At 47.0% G+C, this 16,751-nt stretch overlaps 2 protein-coding genes across 2 annotated transcripts in view; both read right to left on the bottom strand.

Moving 5' to 3' along the window:
* The window catches only part of ppfia4 (PTPRF interacting protein alpha 4), a 165,373-nt gene extending 154,174 nt beyond the window's left edge, over positions 1-11,199 (bottom strand). Inside the window, exon 1 of the mRNA XM_086011458.1 lies at positions 11,014-11,199. Within this exon, the coding sequence (XP_085867584.1) occupies positions 11,014-11,130 (117 nt within the window). The 5' untranslated portion in view covers positions 11,131-11,199. The remainder of the gene's footprint in view (positions 1-11,013) is intronic.
* A 1,317-nt stretch (positions 11,200-12,516) lies between these two features.
* Positions 12,517-16,751, bottom strand: part of LOC147105272 (liprin-alpha-2-like) — a 67,809-nt gene continuing 63,574 nt past the window's right edge. Inside the window, exon 4 of the mRNA XM_086011456.1 lies at positions 12,517-12,681. Within this exon, the coding sequence (XP_085867582.1) occupies positions 12,532-12,681 (150 nt within the window). The 3' untranslated portion in view covers positions 12,517-12,531. The remainder of the gene's footprint in view (positions 12,682-16,751) is intronic.

The raw sequence follows: 16,751 nt of genomic DNA on the forward strand, positions 1-16,751 counted from the left end.
GCAAGCACTTTTCCTGTGGAAGAAAGAAGGGAGATACCTCAGTAGTTACCACACACCGACTTTCCCCCCTTTTTAAAGATAGTAACAATCAAAGCGTCTCTGAGATCGTGTGGAATTTCTTCCTGCTGCCATATTTTTTAGGAGGAAGGCATGTATGTGTGTCAGGAGCTCAGGGCCACCTTTTTTAAGGATTTCTGCTGGAATCCCATCTGAGCGGCAGCTTTGTTGTTTTTCATGGACCTGATGGCATTCTTCACTTCTACAATGCTTGGGGGTGCCCCCATTTCCTCCCTTTCTGGTCTCTGCGGTAATTGATTGATGGACTCCAGATCTGCGCTACTGTGTCAGTTGAGCAGTTCTTGAAAATGCTCCCTCCATCTTGTGTCAATTGCCTCCTTGTCCTTGAGCAGAGTTAAACCGTCCTTAGAGCGTAAGGGGTTTAAGCCACGGTAGCTTGGTCCGAAAACTGCCTTGGTGGCACTGAAGAAGCCTCTGGAGTCCCCAGTATCAGCCATACGTTGTATTTCTAGGGACTTTTGAGACCACCAGTTGTTCTTCATCTCCCTTATTCTCTGCTGGACATCTGCCTTAACTCTAGCATGAGCCTCTCTTTTGGCCTTGCTGCTGATGTTGTTTTGCCAGGCGCAGAAAGCTTTCCTTATCCTTTCTATGAGCTGCTCAATTTCTGAGTCGTTCTCATCAAACCAGTCCTGATGTTTTCTAGACTTAAAACCGAGTATGTTCTGGGAGGTGTTGAGGATAGTGGCTTTCAGCAGTTCCCAATGTTCTCCAGTATCATGTGGGTATTCCTTTGGAAGATTTTGCCTGATGGAATCCTGAAAGCACTGCTGTATGGCAGTGTCGTCAAGACATTCAGGCCTAGAAATTGGCCTGAGGCGCCCAAGCGGCGCAAAGTTCGCCTGGGCGCTGGAATTTGCGCCGCGATCGCCACATTAGCGATCGCCGCAAATTCAGCTGAAGTGCCCCTAGAGGGAGACGGGGCGCGGCTCGAGGCGCTCCGCGTCCCTTTTAGGGCGCTGTAAGTGAATTTCACAGCGCTACGTGCCGCAGCGCCACACGCTGCGGCACGGCACGCTGCGGTACTGCAGGCCTTCCTTCCACTGTTAAGGGGGAGGGGTCTGCAACAGCGCGAGTGCCGGCAAAAGAGCCCGGCACCAAGGAGAAGTGCCAGGCTCTCGGGAAACAGCCGGCAATGCCGCGGGGAGGGGAGGTGGGGGGGGGGACCAGGAGGCCGGGGACGGAGGTGCTGGCAGGCGGCTGCCCCGCACCTCCACCTTAACTTGCGCCTCTGCCAGCGCAGCAAGGCCCCGTGAACCAGGCGCGGGTAGCAAACGGCGCTACATCGGCATTCGCTACCAAATATTGCGATCGGGGCGCTGCGCACACCGATGACGTCATCGGTGGCGGCGCAGCGCAAAAGACTAACGCCACCATTAGCGCCCCTGCTGAATATCGCGGAAGGCGCAGCCAGTGGCGCTACAGCCACTGACTGCCTCTTTAGGCGCTAACAGGTGGCGCTACTCACCCAATTTTTCCCCCTCAATGTTTAATTTTGGCCGGACTGCTTCTTCTGAGCACGTATCTTGGGCTTTAGTTTGAGGGACATAGTTGCTCGGTTAAGGCGATGATCTGTCCAGCAGTCATCAGTGCTGAACATGGCCCTAGTGACCAGAACATCACGACGATCCCTTGCCCGTATAATGACATAGTCAATGAGATGCCACAATTTTGAGCGGGGGTGCCTCCAGGAGGTTTTGTACTTGTTTTTTTGTCGGAAGAAAGTGTTTGTGATTATGAGGTTGTGCTCAGCACATTTAGTGAGAAGAAGTAGTCCGTTTGAGTTGGACTTTCCGATGCCCTCTTTTCCTATGATGCCTTTCCATAGTTGGTAATCCCGACCGACCCTGGCATTGAAGTCCCCAAGAAGAATGACTTTATCGTCTTTTGGGATACCAGACAAGGTTTTATCCAGGTCAGCATAGAAGATCTCCTTTACTTCACCTAGCGAATCCAGGGTGGGAGCATAAGCACTCACAACTATTGCCATCTGATTGTTGGATAGGGTTAGACGCATTTTCATGAGGCGTTAATTGATTCCCACAGGAAATTCGGAGAGTTGGCTAACAAGTTCATTTTTGATGGCAAATCTAACTCCATGGATCCGGGGATTTTCTGTTGGCTTCCCTTTCCAGTAGAATGTGTAACCCCCCTTCTCCTCCTTCAATTGACCTTCTTCTGCTAGTCGAGTTTCAGATAGGGCCGCTATATCAATGTTGCATCGTTTCAGCTCTCTGCATACAATGGCCGTCCTTCTCTCCGGTCGATCACTTGTTGCACTGTCTACTAGTGTCCGCACATTCCATGCTCCGAAGTTCAATTTTCTGTCTTTAGGACCGCATTTTGGTGACCCCTCTGGATGCGGTATTCCAGACAGGGTGTTATTGTGGCAGGCTATTTTTGGGGCACCTTTTCTAGCCCCCTCCCTGTTCAGGGTGAGCAGAGCGGATCCTAAATAGGGCTGCTCAGTCGTGGATGTAGCTGCCGGGGGGCTCCCCTGCCTCGATCCAGGAGCCCGACGACTGAATCAGACACCCACCGCCTAGTGTGCCAGCTTGTGATTAGCAGCTTCCAGACCTCACAATCCTGCCCCCATCACCACTTACTGATCGCCACAGGACTTTATGCTGGCATGTTGTAAAGGTAAATGTAGATCCCTCTGAAGGACGCCTGTGCGTGGTATCTTTTAGCGTGGGGTGGTTGGTGCACAGCCAGCCACCACACGATCCTTGACAGAAAAGGGGCCAGGGTCCAGTGGCAAGGAAAAACCGAGACGACTGGAGACCCGTCTCTGCTGCAGCCTTCTTCCACCTTCACAGCCGTTGTGATGCTTCTCGCAGTCCCTGAACCAAAGTGACTCAGAGTTACCACCGTCATCTGCCTGTTCCACCGTTGAGGACTTGGTATGGATCTCACTTCGTCTGGAACCTCCCCCTTGACCTTACCGCCTTGGGTGACCCTGCCAAGAGCTGTGCTCCCAACGGCATCGCTCACAGGTTCATAGATTCACGCAAGCCTCTCCACCACGACAAGGTGGCGATCCAAGGAAAGGACCTTCAGGACATAGAGTAGTGTTGTCACCTGATGTATCACAGCTCACAAGTGACCATCAGCAGATTGTGGAGACAGGGACAGCAGTGGAGAGTCCAGTCGGAGGGCGCAGGACTCTGCCAGCTTGGCTCAGCTGCATGTCGACCTTCTGCCTCTGGGTCCATCCATAAGATCAGTGGTGCTGGAACTCCAGGAACAGATGCAGGAGTCTCTGGCAGGTTTTATCTCCAGGGTCTCTGCGAGTGTGGAGCGAATGGAGGAGTCCATAGCGAACATGAGCAGAGCCTTTGTGGAGTCATTGGCGCATGTACGCATCACCATGGAAAGGATGGCAACCACCATGGAGGTGATAAGTCGCCAGAGTGCAGAAAACATGGTGAGTGTTCAGAATAGAATGCCATCTCTGGAGGAGTGATGGTCATCTATTGAACAGAGAAACCAAACTTTCATGGAGGTCCTTCTGAGTAGGACTGCCAGTGCAGATACGGGTCCCCATGGCCCCCCTGATGTGCAGCAAGGTGCTCTCAAGCCACTTGCAAGCGCTGAGGGGGACCTGACCCATGAGAGGGAAGTTGGCGGCAGACATCAAGGAAATGGGGGCTCCTCTCCAAGCGCTCACACTCCCATGCCACTGCAGAGCCCTCGGTCAGAGCCCCACCAGAGTCCACACCCAACTGAGATCGGCAGCTCAACCCCTGCACAGTCACAGGAGCAGCAGACTGTTGCCGAACCCTCACAGGTTCGCAACCCCAGAGGACGCCCGCCAAAAGTGTCGAGACAGGAGCAGCAGGAAAGTGAGCAAGGGGCTTCCACATCTGCTGAAGCCACAGGGGAAGCACCACGTAGGAGCATGTGTAAGAGAAAGATACTGCACAAATAGTCACAAGGGTAGGCACTTGGGTGAAATTTGATGTTTTCTGTGAAAAAGCCATCAGATGAATAATGTAAATAAAAAAGCTGATGGCTACTGCTCTAGTTGTGGCGTGTGTCATTTCGCGATTGGGACTTTCACATTGAGGGCTTAGGATTACTTGTAATTGTCAGTATGGTGGTCAAATTGCTAGGAATCCGCTGGTCCTTGGCCATTGTCGATGCTCAGGTAAGAAGCTGCGAGGCAAAAATGCTTGATTGGCTAGGCTAAGCAAATCTGGCCAAGATGAGTGCGTTCCTTGCATCCTGGGTAGCAATGTTCTCGCGTACTGCTGCCGCTGGTTGATAGGCCTCTGCAAGATGTTCATTTTCGCTCTCCCTCCTCCTCCTCCTCATCTGAGGAGGATATGTGACGAGCCACTTGGTCCTCAGGAATCTGCAAGCCACGATGCTGTGCCATGTTGTGAAGTGCACAGCAAATCACAACCATTCTGGAGACTCTGGCTGCTGAGTACTGCAGAGTTCCACCTGATCTGTCCAGGCATCTGAAGCGCATCTTCAGCAAACCGATGGTTTGCTCAATTATGGCTCTGGTGGACATGTGGCTGGAGTTGTAGCTCTCCTCAGCTTTGTTGGATGGGCTCCTCAATGGCGTCATTAGCCACGTCTTCAGGGGATAGCCCTTGTCTCCAAGTAGCCATCCGTTAAGTTGGTCTGGCAGACTGAATAGTGGAGGCACACTAGACTGGCGCAGTATGAAGGAGTCATGGCAACTGCCAGGGTACTTGGCACAAACATGCAACATTTCCTTCTTGTGGTCACACACCAGCTGAACGTTAAGGGAGTGGAAGCCCTTGCGGTTGACAAAAATACCTGGATTGCGATGGGGTGCCTTAAGGGCCACATGTGTGCAGTCAATGACGCCCTGCACCCTTGGAAAGCCTGCCAGATTAGCTAATCCAACCGCACGCGCCGTGACACTTGCTTGATCCTTGGTGAAATGGATGTGATTGTGCACGATGGCAAAGAGGGCATCGGTTACCTGCGTGATGCAAGTGTGTGCGGCCACCTGGGAGATGCCGCTGATGTCTGCTGCTGATCCCTGGAATGAGCCTGAGGCAAAAAAGTTGAGTGCGGTGGTGACTTTGACGGCCACTGGTAAGGGTTGTCCACCTGGTCCTCAGGTCTTGTTGCAGCATTGCGCAGATGTCACCCACTACCTCTCGCAAAAGCTGGAGCTGCCTTTGGCACTGCTGCTCAGACATGTTGAGGTAGCTGACCCTGAGTCTGTAGACCCTGTTTGGGGGGTATCTCCTGCGCAGACGGGCTTTCATGCGCTGGCCCCTTCTGGCCTGTGCAGCTTCAGGTGGGTGAGCAGCAGCTTGGCGCTCCTGTTGTTGCTGCTGCTGTTGTTCCTGGTTCTGCTGGTGCCGCGGCTGGTCTTCGTCCTCATCTTCGTCCCCAGTCTGTCAAATTAGGTAACCACACCTCCCCCCACTCCCCCCGACCCTGAACACGGGGGCCCCACAAGGATGTGTGCTGAGCCCCCTCCTCTACTCCCTCTTCACCCACGACTGTGTGGCTGTTCATGGTTCCAACACCATCATCAAGTTTGCGGATGATACCACGGTAGTAGGCCAGATCACCAACAACGATGAGTCAGCCTACAGGGAGGAGGTCCAGCATCTCGTGAAGTGGTGCGCCGATAACAACCTGGCCCTTAACGTCAAGAAAACCAAAGAAATCATTCATTGTGGACTTCAGGAAGTCTAAAGGCGGAAGTCACACCCCCATCCACATCAATGGGGATGTGGTGGAAAGGGTGGACAGCTTTAAGTTCCTCGGAGTCCACATCACGGAAGACCTCTCCTGGTCCCTCAATACCTCCTCTCTGGTGAAGAAGGCTCAGCAGCGCCTATGTTTCCTAAGGAGGCTGAAGGGATGTAACCTGTCACCCCTGATCCTCTCTAACTTTTACCGCTGCACAATAGAGAGCATCCTGACGAACTGTATCACAGTATGGTATGGCAGCTGTAGCTACTATGACCGGAAAGCCCTGCAGCGGGTAGTCAAAACTGCCCAACGCATTACCAGCACCCGGCTACCGACCATAGAGCACATATACCAGAAACGCTGTTTACGGAGGTCACGGTCCATCATCAAAGACCCTACCCACCCCAGCCACAGTCTGTTCGCCCTCCTGCCATCTGGGAGATGCTACAGATGCATTCGCACCCGTACGACCAGATTTAGGAACAGCTTCTTTCCCAGGACTGTCATTCTACTGAACTCCACAAATAAACTCTAAAGCCTGCACATCTGCCAATGCACTTTATTATGGTTATGTTTATGTTAATGTATTACAAGCCAAATGTATGTTGAATGTTTAAATGTCTTAATCTAAATGTACACTCTCGGGAGCCGCAAGCCTACATTTCGTTGTACTGCACTTGTGCACTAACAATGACAATAAAGTTGATTATGATTATGATCTAATGTCCAGAAGGGAAGGAAATAAATGACTCCCATGCTTCTGGTATATGCCACAGTTGAGGAAGTGCTCAGTGAAGGTGGCGAGAGGGGTTTCCCAGGAGGTCACACTGGAGATGGGTGTCAGGCTCCAAACTTCCACAGCTGTGGTCATGCCTTCTAAAAGTTCCCCTAGACCTGAGACTACAAAGTCCTGCCACCTGCAAATGATGGCTGATCAAATCTCCTCTTTTTAATGGTTGAGCTGCAGCTGATAGTCAGCAATCCAATTGTGCTCCCACCAGGTTTCACCGTCGTGTTTCAGAACAGGCGTGATTCACGTGGGGAAAGGGTCAAAATCGCAAAGGCCTTTCAAAATGGCATTATAGAGGCAACTTAGTGCTTGTTAAGGGCCTTAACGGCCTATCCCGCCTCTTGGAGGCAGGACGGAGATGGGACCATTAGACACGAATTAATGAAAATTGCTTGGAGGCGGGGTTGGGCCCGTCTGCCAGTTTTTTGCAATTTTAACCCCCCACACTGTAACATTTGCATGCTGAGTTGTTATTGGCCTGCAGGCATCTGTAAGGACTGCTATTGTTCTGGAAGACCCAGGCTACGGGTCCTAACTCCATCTTGTCCCCACTGTGCTGTATGAGTAAGTCACAGACCTAATGCTTCATAAAAGAGTTTAAACTGTAATACTTCGTTGTCCTGCAATTTATTATTTTTGTACAAAGTGTGCAAAACAAGACATGGTGTCAGAACAGGGATTTGAAATGGACATCGTTGGAGCTCCCTTAACTCTAATGAATTGGGAATCTTTGAACTTAGCTAGAGAATGGCGCAAGTTCAAGCAACACGTGGAGTTAATTTTTCCCGGGTCTGTTGAAAAGCAAAGGGGAGGAAGAAAGATGCAGCTACCTACTCCTGTGGATCGGAGAAAAAGGGAGAGACATTTTTAACACATGGTCTCTCACCGCGGATGAAGCAAAGGTATTGAAAAGTTATTTTGACCATTTTGAAGCATATGTGATGCCCAAGACAAATACGATATTCGCTAGGTACAAGTTTCAGGAGAAAGTACAAGGAGCTAGTGAGACGTTTGAACAGTTCGTGACTGAGTTAAAACTGCTGGTAAAAGACTGTGAATATTCAGATAAAGAGGAGATGGTCAGAGACTGCATCGTGTTTGGAATACATTCAGCTAAAGTGAGAGAGAAACTTTTGAATGTTGGGTCCGGGCTAACGCTGGACAAAGCTATGGACATAGCTAGATCGCACGAGATAGCACAAGCACAGTTGAAAACCATAACCGGCGCCACAAACAGCTTGTGTGAACAGACAGTGCACGCAGTTAACAGACACACACCAAAGAACACCGCCCAGAGAGCGTGTTTCAGAACAGAAAGAACAAAGAGTTCTAAAAATGAGCAACACAGACATAAAACGCTTCAAAAACTGTGGTTATTGTGGAAACAAGATGCATGGAGAAAAGGAGCATTGCCCTGCCAACGGAAGGCAATGTGCTAAATGTGGTAAACGGAACCACTTTGCTAAAGTTTACAGGACTGTTTTTGGAAGAGTAGTACACACAGTGAGTGACAGCCAAATGCCAGATAGAGAGCCAAATGCAGAGGAACTGTTTATTGATTCTGTGTCACAGAAAAAACAGATTTCAGAGACTGAGCAAGCCTTTGCCGATATTGAGATAGGAAAACAGGGCACTGAGCTTAGGTTTAAACTAGGCACTGGAGCTCAGGTTAATGTAATTCCTCTGAGTGAGTATCACAGCTTGAAGGATGAGTGTGTGCTACAGCCCACCTCACTCATGCTGACCAGCTATGGGGGTGAGCAGCTCATTGTAAAAGGCACATGCGTGATGAAATGCAAGTACAAAGAATGCGACATGATGTTGGACTTTTACATTGTTGACACTCGAGCACCTCCAGTGCTAGGTCTAAAGGCATGTTTAGACATGGACCTCATCAAGCTAGTGCTATCATTGACAGCACCAGTTGAGAAGCTGACAGTCATGGAGGAGTTTGCTGACGTTTTCAAAGGAATCGGACTAGTCCCAGGTGAATGCACTATTCACCTTGGCCCAGCAACAACCCCTGTGGTTTGCCCACCGAGAAGGCTACCCCTTGCTCTACGTAGTCGCCTGAAGGAGGAGCTGCAAAGCATGGAAAATACAGAAATCATCGTCCGGGAAACAGAACCGACAGAGTGGGTCAACAGAGTTGAGAAACCACGTACAGGCAAGCTCAGAGTCTGTCTCGGCCCCAGAGATTTGAACAAGGCTATCAAACGCCCTCACTACCCTCTACCAACGATAGATGACATCACAGCCAAGCTAGTGGGAGCACGTTGCTTCAGTGTAATGGACGCACGATCAGGATACTGGACTATCAAGCTCACGGAAGAGTCATCTAAGCTAACAACGTTAAACACACCATTTGGACGCTACCGATTTCTGCGTTTACCATTTTGTCTTATCTCAGCTCAGGATGAATTCCAGCGGAAGATCGACGAAACCTATGAAGGCCTCGACGGAGTAGTCACAATCGTAGATGACATCCTCATCTATGGCAGGAATAGAGAGGAACATGACAGGAAACTCCGTGCGATGCTACAAAGATCACAGCAGAAAGGTATCCGGCTCAACCCCGAGAAAAGCATAATCGGATCTACCGAGATCAGTTATTTCGGGCATCGCCTCTCAACTGATGGCATTAAGCCGGGTCCAGAGAAAATCTCCGCCATCAAGAAGATGGAGCCGCCGAAGAACCGCGCAGAGCTAGAGACAGTACTAGGCATGGTTAACTACTTAGCCAAGTTTGCCCCGAGCCTCTCCGAAATCAACGCACCCATGCGTCAGTTGCTCAAACAATCCAATGAGTTCCTGTGGGACAAACAACATGACACAGCATTTCAGAAAATGAAAGACCTAATCACCAGAGAACCAGGACCAGTTCTTGCCTACTTCGACCCCAACAAAGAGCTCAGACTACAAGTGGACGCGTCAAAGTACGGACTAGGCACAGTATTACTGCAAGAAGGAAAGCCCAACGGCTACGCTTCCAGATCTCTCACAGACAGTGAAATCAACTATGCTCAAATCGAGAAAGAGCTATATGCAATTCTGTTTGGATGTAAGCGTTTCCACCAGTACGCCTATGGCCGACAAGTCTTTGTGGAATCCGACCACAAGCCCCTCGAGTCAATCATGAGGAAACCACTAGCCGCAGCCCCACCAAGGCTACAGAGAATGATCCTTCAGCTACAGAAGTACGATTTCACAATCATTCACCATCCAGGCAAAGACATTCCTGTCGCAGACACGCTCTCCAGAAAGTCTCTTAGCTACCAGGACAGCAGCCTCAGTGAAGGCATGGATGTGCAGGTGCACATGGTGTACAACAGCTTACCTGTGAGTGACTCAAAACTGAAGGAGATCCGAGCAGGAACAGAGAAAGATGCACAACTCACACTGCTGAGCAAAATCATACATGAAGGAGAGCCTGAGGAAAGGAGGAAATGCCCTCAGAGCAGTTCAACAGAGTGTGATGAACAGAGCAATACACAAAACACATCATACTTAGCTGAACCTAAACCTGAACCTGAATTGTTGACCGATTCAGGAGCATGCTCAGTTTCATACCACACAAGGTCGGGACGAGAGGTCAAGCCTCGAGTTATCCTTGACTTGTGAACTGTCAAAGGGTGTAGGCGGATGGCTGCCCTAAAAAAAACCTGTACATCGTTATTGAAACGTTGATATGTTTTCAGTGCTAGTTAAATGCTGAGTTTACTTGTATGTTTATGCTACCTAGAACATTAGGTAGAAGAAAGGTTTAAAAGTAATGCATAACATTTTTCTTTTAAAAGAATGGGGATGTAACATTTGCATATTGAATTATCATTGGCCCGCAGGTATTTGTAAGGAATACCTATTATATTCACATGTGATCACATGCTGAGTTGTCATTGGCCTGCAGGCATCTGTCAGGACTGCTATTGTTCTGGAAGACCCAGGCTACGGGTCCTAACTCCATCTTGTCCCCACTGCTGTATGAGTAAGTCACAGACCTAATGCTTCATAAAAGAGTTTAAACTGTAATACTTCGTTGTCCTGCAATTTATTATTTTTGTACCAAGTGTGCAAAACAAGACACACACGCCTCCAATCCCGCCTCCACGGCCCAATGAAAATCCTGCCCTATGAGTTTTTATTCACTGAGGGTTTCTTCAAGAGGGGCAGAAAGTTCTAATTCCCTTTGTGAAATTCAATTTTTCTAAAACCAACATAATATAAAACAAACCAACATTTTCTGCACTATTCCAATGATCAACACTACTAAAGTGCTGAAAAGACCTTAAACTATCTCTGTACTAAACTGTGAACAGTATACTAATGGTAACTTTTACAAGTAATCTGGAGAGACAAAAGTCAAAAGCGCACCCTTTGTATTCTTGTGCAAAAGATGAAAATCGTAGATTGCACCCAAGTTACCACTGGCACAACCTGCCAAAGCTATTTACCTTCCACGTTGTCTTCTGAGCAGGTTCTGTGCCGTCTGAGATTTGTAATTCTTCTGGACTCTCACCAGCTGTTGCTTTCCTCTGCGTGTGTGCAGTCTGTTGCCTCAATACCGTCATCTGTAAAGAGAAACGTGCAATGAAAGCCTTGCAACAAAAGGCAATTAACAATGTATGGACTATGGAGGTCTCGTGTTGCATCATTTTTAGATGCTAAACTACAGTGCATATGACTGAGCTTGGCGAAAGCAACAAGTCAGTTACAGTCCAAGGGTTCAGATAATATCAAACTACATACATCCAAGCAAGAGGCGGAGGCGGAGATCACCTCATACAAAAGGTGAGTACTGCATAGAATTATCAGGGCCAACGTGATCTCCTGGACTAGTTTCAATCGCCTAAGGCGTCGGAGAGGAATTTCCCAGATTTTGTTCCCCAAAATTGTCCTGGTTTTTAATCTGGTTTTTCACCTCTCCCAGGAGATCAGATGGTTTTGGGTGGGGTGGAGAGTGTATATATTGGTATCACTATTGTGTGGGACAGGCTGCATGGACCAGAGGGTCTTTTCCTGTCTGCCATTGTTCGTATGTTTGCACAAATATTAGCAATGAAGCCAAAAAGACAAGAACTGAGGCATGCTCAGGGCAAATCAGGAAGGGAAAGATGTAGGCAGGAGAGTCAGGACACAATCAAGAGACCAGGAGAGGAAAGGTTCTTGTCTTTATTTGCAGAGTAGTAAGAGGGCCAAAATACAAAAATAATAAATATTAAAAAATTATTTTCAAATTATCTGCCAGAACCAGGGAAAATCAGAGGGGTGCAATGGTTGTTGGAGGAAGAATAGACACCCACTCTGGCTGGTCTCTGGGCTTTCCTTTTGTGCTACCACGCTCTCCAGAATTAACACCTTATGCTATGAGAAAAAAATATAGTTGAAGAAATGGGGTATTTGTAAGGAATACCTATTATATTCACATGTGATCACATGCTGAGTTGTCATTGGCCTGCAGGCATCTGTCAGGACTGCTATTGTTCTGGAAGACCCAGGCTACGGGTCCTAACTCCATCTTGTCCCCACTGCTGTATGAGTAAGTCACAGACCTAATGCTTCATAAAAGAGTTTAAACTGTAATACTTCGTTGTCCTGCAATTTATTATTTTTGTACCAAGTGTGCAAAACAAGACACACACGCCTCCAATCCCGCCTCCACGGCCCAATGAAAATCCTGCCCTATGAGTTTTTATTCACTGAGGGTTTCTTCAAGAGGGGCAGAAAGTTCTAATTCCCTTTGTGAAATTCAATTTTTCTAAAACCAACATAATATAAAACAAACCAACATTTTCTGCACTATTCCAATGATCAACACTACTAAAGTGCTGAAAAGACCTTAAACTATCTCTGTACTAAACTGTGAACAGTATACTAATGGTAACTTTTACAAGTAATCTGGAGAGACAAAAGTCAAAAGCGCACCCTTTGTATTCTTGTGCAAAAGATGAAAATCGTAGATTGCACCCAAGTTACCACTGGCACAACCTGCCAAAGCTATTTACCTTCCACGTTGTCTTCTGAGCAGGTTCTGTGCCGTCTGAGATTTGTAATTCTTCTGGACTCTCACCAGCTGTTGCTTTCCTCTGCGTGTGTGCAGTCTGTTGCCTCAATACCGTCATCTGTAAAGAGAAACGTGCAATGAAAGCCTTGCAACAAAAGGCAATTAACAATGTATGGACTATGGAGGTCTCGTGTTGCATCATTTTTAGATGCTAAACTACAGTGCATATGACTGAGCTTGGCGAAAGCAACAAGTCAGTTACAGTCCAAGGGTTCAGATAATATCAAACTACATACATCCAAGCAAGAGGCGGAGGCGGAGATCACCTCATACAAAAGGTGAGTACTGCATAGAATTATCAGGGCCAACGTGATCTCCTGGACTAGTTTCAATCGCCTAAGGCGTCGGAGAGGAATTTCCCAGATTTTGTTCCCCAAAATTGTCCTGGTTTTTAATCTGGTTTTTCACCTCTCCCAGGAGATCAGATGGTTTTGGGTGGGGTGGAGAGTGTATATATTGGTATCACTATTGTGTGGGACAGGCTGCATGGACCAGAGGGTCTTTTCCTGTCTGCCATTGTTCGTATGTTTGCACAAATATTAGCAATGAAGCCAAAAAGACAAGAACTGAGGCATGCTCAGGGCAAATCAGGAAGGGAAAGATGTAGGCAGGAGAGTCAGGACACAATCAAGAGACCAGGAGAGGAAAGGTTCTTGTCTTTATTTGCAGAGTAGTAAGAGGGCCAAAATACAAAAATAATAAATATTAAAAAATTATTTTCAAATTATCTGCCAGAACCAGGGAAAATCAGAGGGGTGCAATGGTTGTTGGAGGAAGAATAGACACCCACTCTGGCTGGTCTCTGGGCTTTCCTTTTGTGCTACCACGCTCTCCAGAATTAACACCTTATGCTATGAGAAAAAAATATAGTTGAAGAAATGGGGTGAAGAATGTGATTTTTGCCCATCATCGTTGAAAGTTTCTGAATTTTCCTCTTTTGGGTATAAAATCAATCAACTTAATATTGATAAAAACCAAGTACCCCGGCAGAGCTGCCACAATGCTGACTTTTCACATATGCTACGTGCACCCACGCCAGCCATCGTGATTTAAGCTGACAGCCAGCATTTCAACCCATGTGTCAGCTTGCTCGTGTATCACGAGAAAAATCATCTCTTTTTCCCCACTAAAAAGAAAAAAGACTTGCATTTGAGGGGCCAAAATACAACAGAACCGAAAACTAAGACACAGAACAACAACTTGCATTTATATAGCACTTTTAACATAGTAACACAACCTAAGGTGCTTTACAGGAGCGTGATTAAGCAAAATTTGACACCGAGCCACGTAAGGTGATTTTAGGATAGGTGACCAAAAACTTGGTCAAAAAGGTAGGTTTTAAGAAACGTCTTAAAGGAGGGGAGAGAACTAGAGGCGGAGAGGTTTAGGGAGGGAATTCCAGAGTTTAGGGCCTAGGCAGCTGAAGGCATGGCCGCCAAAGGTGGAGCGATTATAATCAGGGGTGCGCAAGAAGCCAGAATTAGAGGAGCAGAGATATCGGAGGGTTGTAGGAGCTTATAGAAATAGGGAAAGGCGAGGCCCTGGAGGGATTTGAAAACAAGGATGAGAATTTTAAAATTGAGGCATTGACAGACTGGGAACTAATGTAGGTCAGCTAGCATGGGGTGATGGGTGAACGGGACTTGCTGTGAGTTAGAATATGAGCAGCATTGTTTTGGATGAGCTCAAGTTTATGGAGGGTGAAAAATGAGAGGTCGGCCAGGAGAGTATTGGAATAGTTGAATCTAGAGGTAACAAAGGCATGGCTGAGGGTTTCAGCAGGAGATGAGCTGAGGCAGGATTGGTGTAAGAATAAGCCATTTGCTGTAAATTTTGCTGTAACTTGATCAAACTTAAAAATTGACCACATTTTATGTACCATCATGCTTCACGAGGACAAAAGACTGGTTGCTGTGAGAACTTTGAAAAATAAGATGCTATGGTTGGAAGCTGTGAAGGCTGCCAACTGTCTTTCAACAGATAAGGAAAAAAGACTTTGAAGGTTCTGTGGAAACAGATTATGGGACTGTTGAATTATTGTAAAAACAGAAACATCTTCAGACTATGGAATGCAACCAGCCTTGAAGTCCACGGATGCTTAATGGACTATTGATAAGAGTAACTGAAAAACAACTATTGCTGTATAGTTAGGGACACGTACGCAGTGGGAGAGTTGCCAGGTTTTACGGTATAAAAAATACTGCTAAAAAACACTCCCGGCTGCAGCCGGGCAACCTGGTCAGTTGTCAGGAATCATATGTCTAGTCATCGCCGAATTGACCAATTGCTGGTGTTAGTAAGTTTGTGGTGTTTTGCTTGAGCTTAAAGTAAAGGGATAGCTCTGTGTATGCGGACGTATAATTGGGAATTGTTCTACGCTACATAACTGTTGGATGCTTACTTGTAATCTCTTGCTGATTTTTAAATAAAAGAAGTTTCACAGATTCATGGGTGTGTAATTGGCAAATTAACTTTTATATAGCGAAGTGTGATGTGGTACATTTTGATAGGAAGATTAAGAAGGCCACATACTCCTTGGAAAATAAGTGTCTAAATGGGGTAGAGGAGCAAAGGGATCGAGAGGAACAGATATACAAATCACAAAAAGTAGCGACGCAGGTTAATAAGGCCATAAAAAAGCAAACAAAGCCCTTAGGTTCATTTCTAGAGGGATAGAATTGAAAAGCAGTTCTATACATGTTAAACTTGTATAGAACCTTGGCTAGACTACACGGGGTACTGTGAACAGTTCTGGTCCCCATATTATAAAAAGGATATAGAGGCACTGGAAAAGGTGCAAAAAAGATTTACAAGGATGATACCAGACTGGGGCTCTTTATTCTAGAAAAGAGAAGACTGAGGAGAGACCTGATGGAGGTCTTTAAGATTATGAACGGGTTTGATAGGGTAGACGTGGAGAAGATGTTTCCACTTCAAATCACAGAAATCACAGAAACCCCACAGTGCAGATAGAGGCCATTTCGGCCCATCGAGCCTGCACCGACACATATCCCACCCGATCCCCGTAACCCCTACACCAACACATATCCCACCCTATCCCCGTAACCCCACGTATTTAATCCCCCTAACACTAAGGGTCAATTTATCATAGCCAATCAACCTAACCCGCACTTGTGGGGGAGTCCAGGACTAGAGGCCATAAATATAAGATAGTCACTAATAAATCCAACAGGGAATTCAGGAGAAACTTCTTTAACCAGAGAGTGGTTAGAATGTGGAACTCGCTACCACAGGGAGTTGTTGAGGCAAATAGCATAGATGTATTTAAGGGGGACCACATGAGGGCGAGCGGAATAGGTGGTTATGTTGATGGGGTTAGATGAACAGGGGTGGGAGGAGGCTCGTGTGGAGCATAAACACCGGCATGGACCTGTTGGGCCCCAATGGTCTTTTTCTGTGCTATAAATTGTGTAATTATGTAGTTATATAGATGTAAGTCTTTCTTTTCTTTTCATTGGTGGCCTACTTGATGATAGGAGGTGTTGCTCCCAAGCTCAATCCAATTCTCACCAGACACTGACTGATGCACATTTCCAGCAATAGCCAGTGGATAGCAATCCAGAGCTGGAACCCTGACTGAATTTCCCCATACAATTCAAGAGTCTTGAGGCCAATTTCAGTACTGGCTGAAAGCAGCAAACTCAGCACAGACAATAAAAACTACTGGCTTTCTGGTATGTAAGCTATTCACAGGTGTAACATTATATGGTTTTCCAACTATCCTTCTTATCGCCTCTCGGAGTCAGACTGCCAATTTAATGCAGAATAGGGAGAATGCTAGTGCTATGTGCTATCCACATTTGGATTGAGATATATATGTACTTGAAAAGGAGAAATGTGTAGGTCCATGCGGAAGGAGCAGGGGAGTGGGACTAATTGGATAGCTCTTCCAAAGAGCTGGTACAGACACGATGGGCTGAATGGCCTCCTCCTGTCCTGTATGAATCTATGATTCCTTTACTCTTTTGTAACAGAAACCATTTTTTTTTTTACAGCATCATGTCAAAATCTAAATTCAGATTTTTTTCTTACGCTATTACTAAGCCACTCTTCCAGTGTCATTTTTATATCTTGTCATCACTGTGGAATCCATCCCATTTCTGCTCA

This window comes from Somniosus microcephalus, chromosome 18 (assembly GCF_052327205.1).
Source record: "Somniosus microcephalus isolate GS21.2 chromosome 18, FLI_Smic_1.0, whole genome shotgun sequence".
NCBI classification, from domain to species: Eukaryota; Metazoa; Chordata; class Chondrichthyes; order Squaliformes; family Somniosidae; genus Somniosus; species Somniosus microcephalus.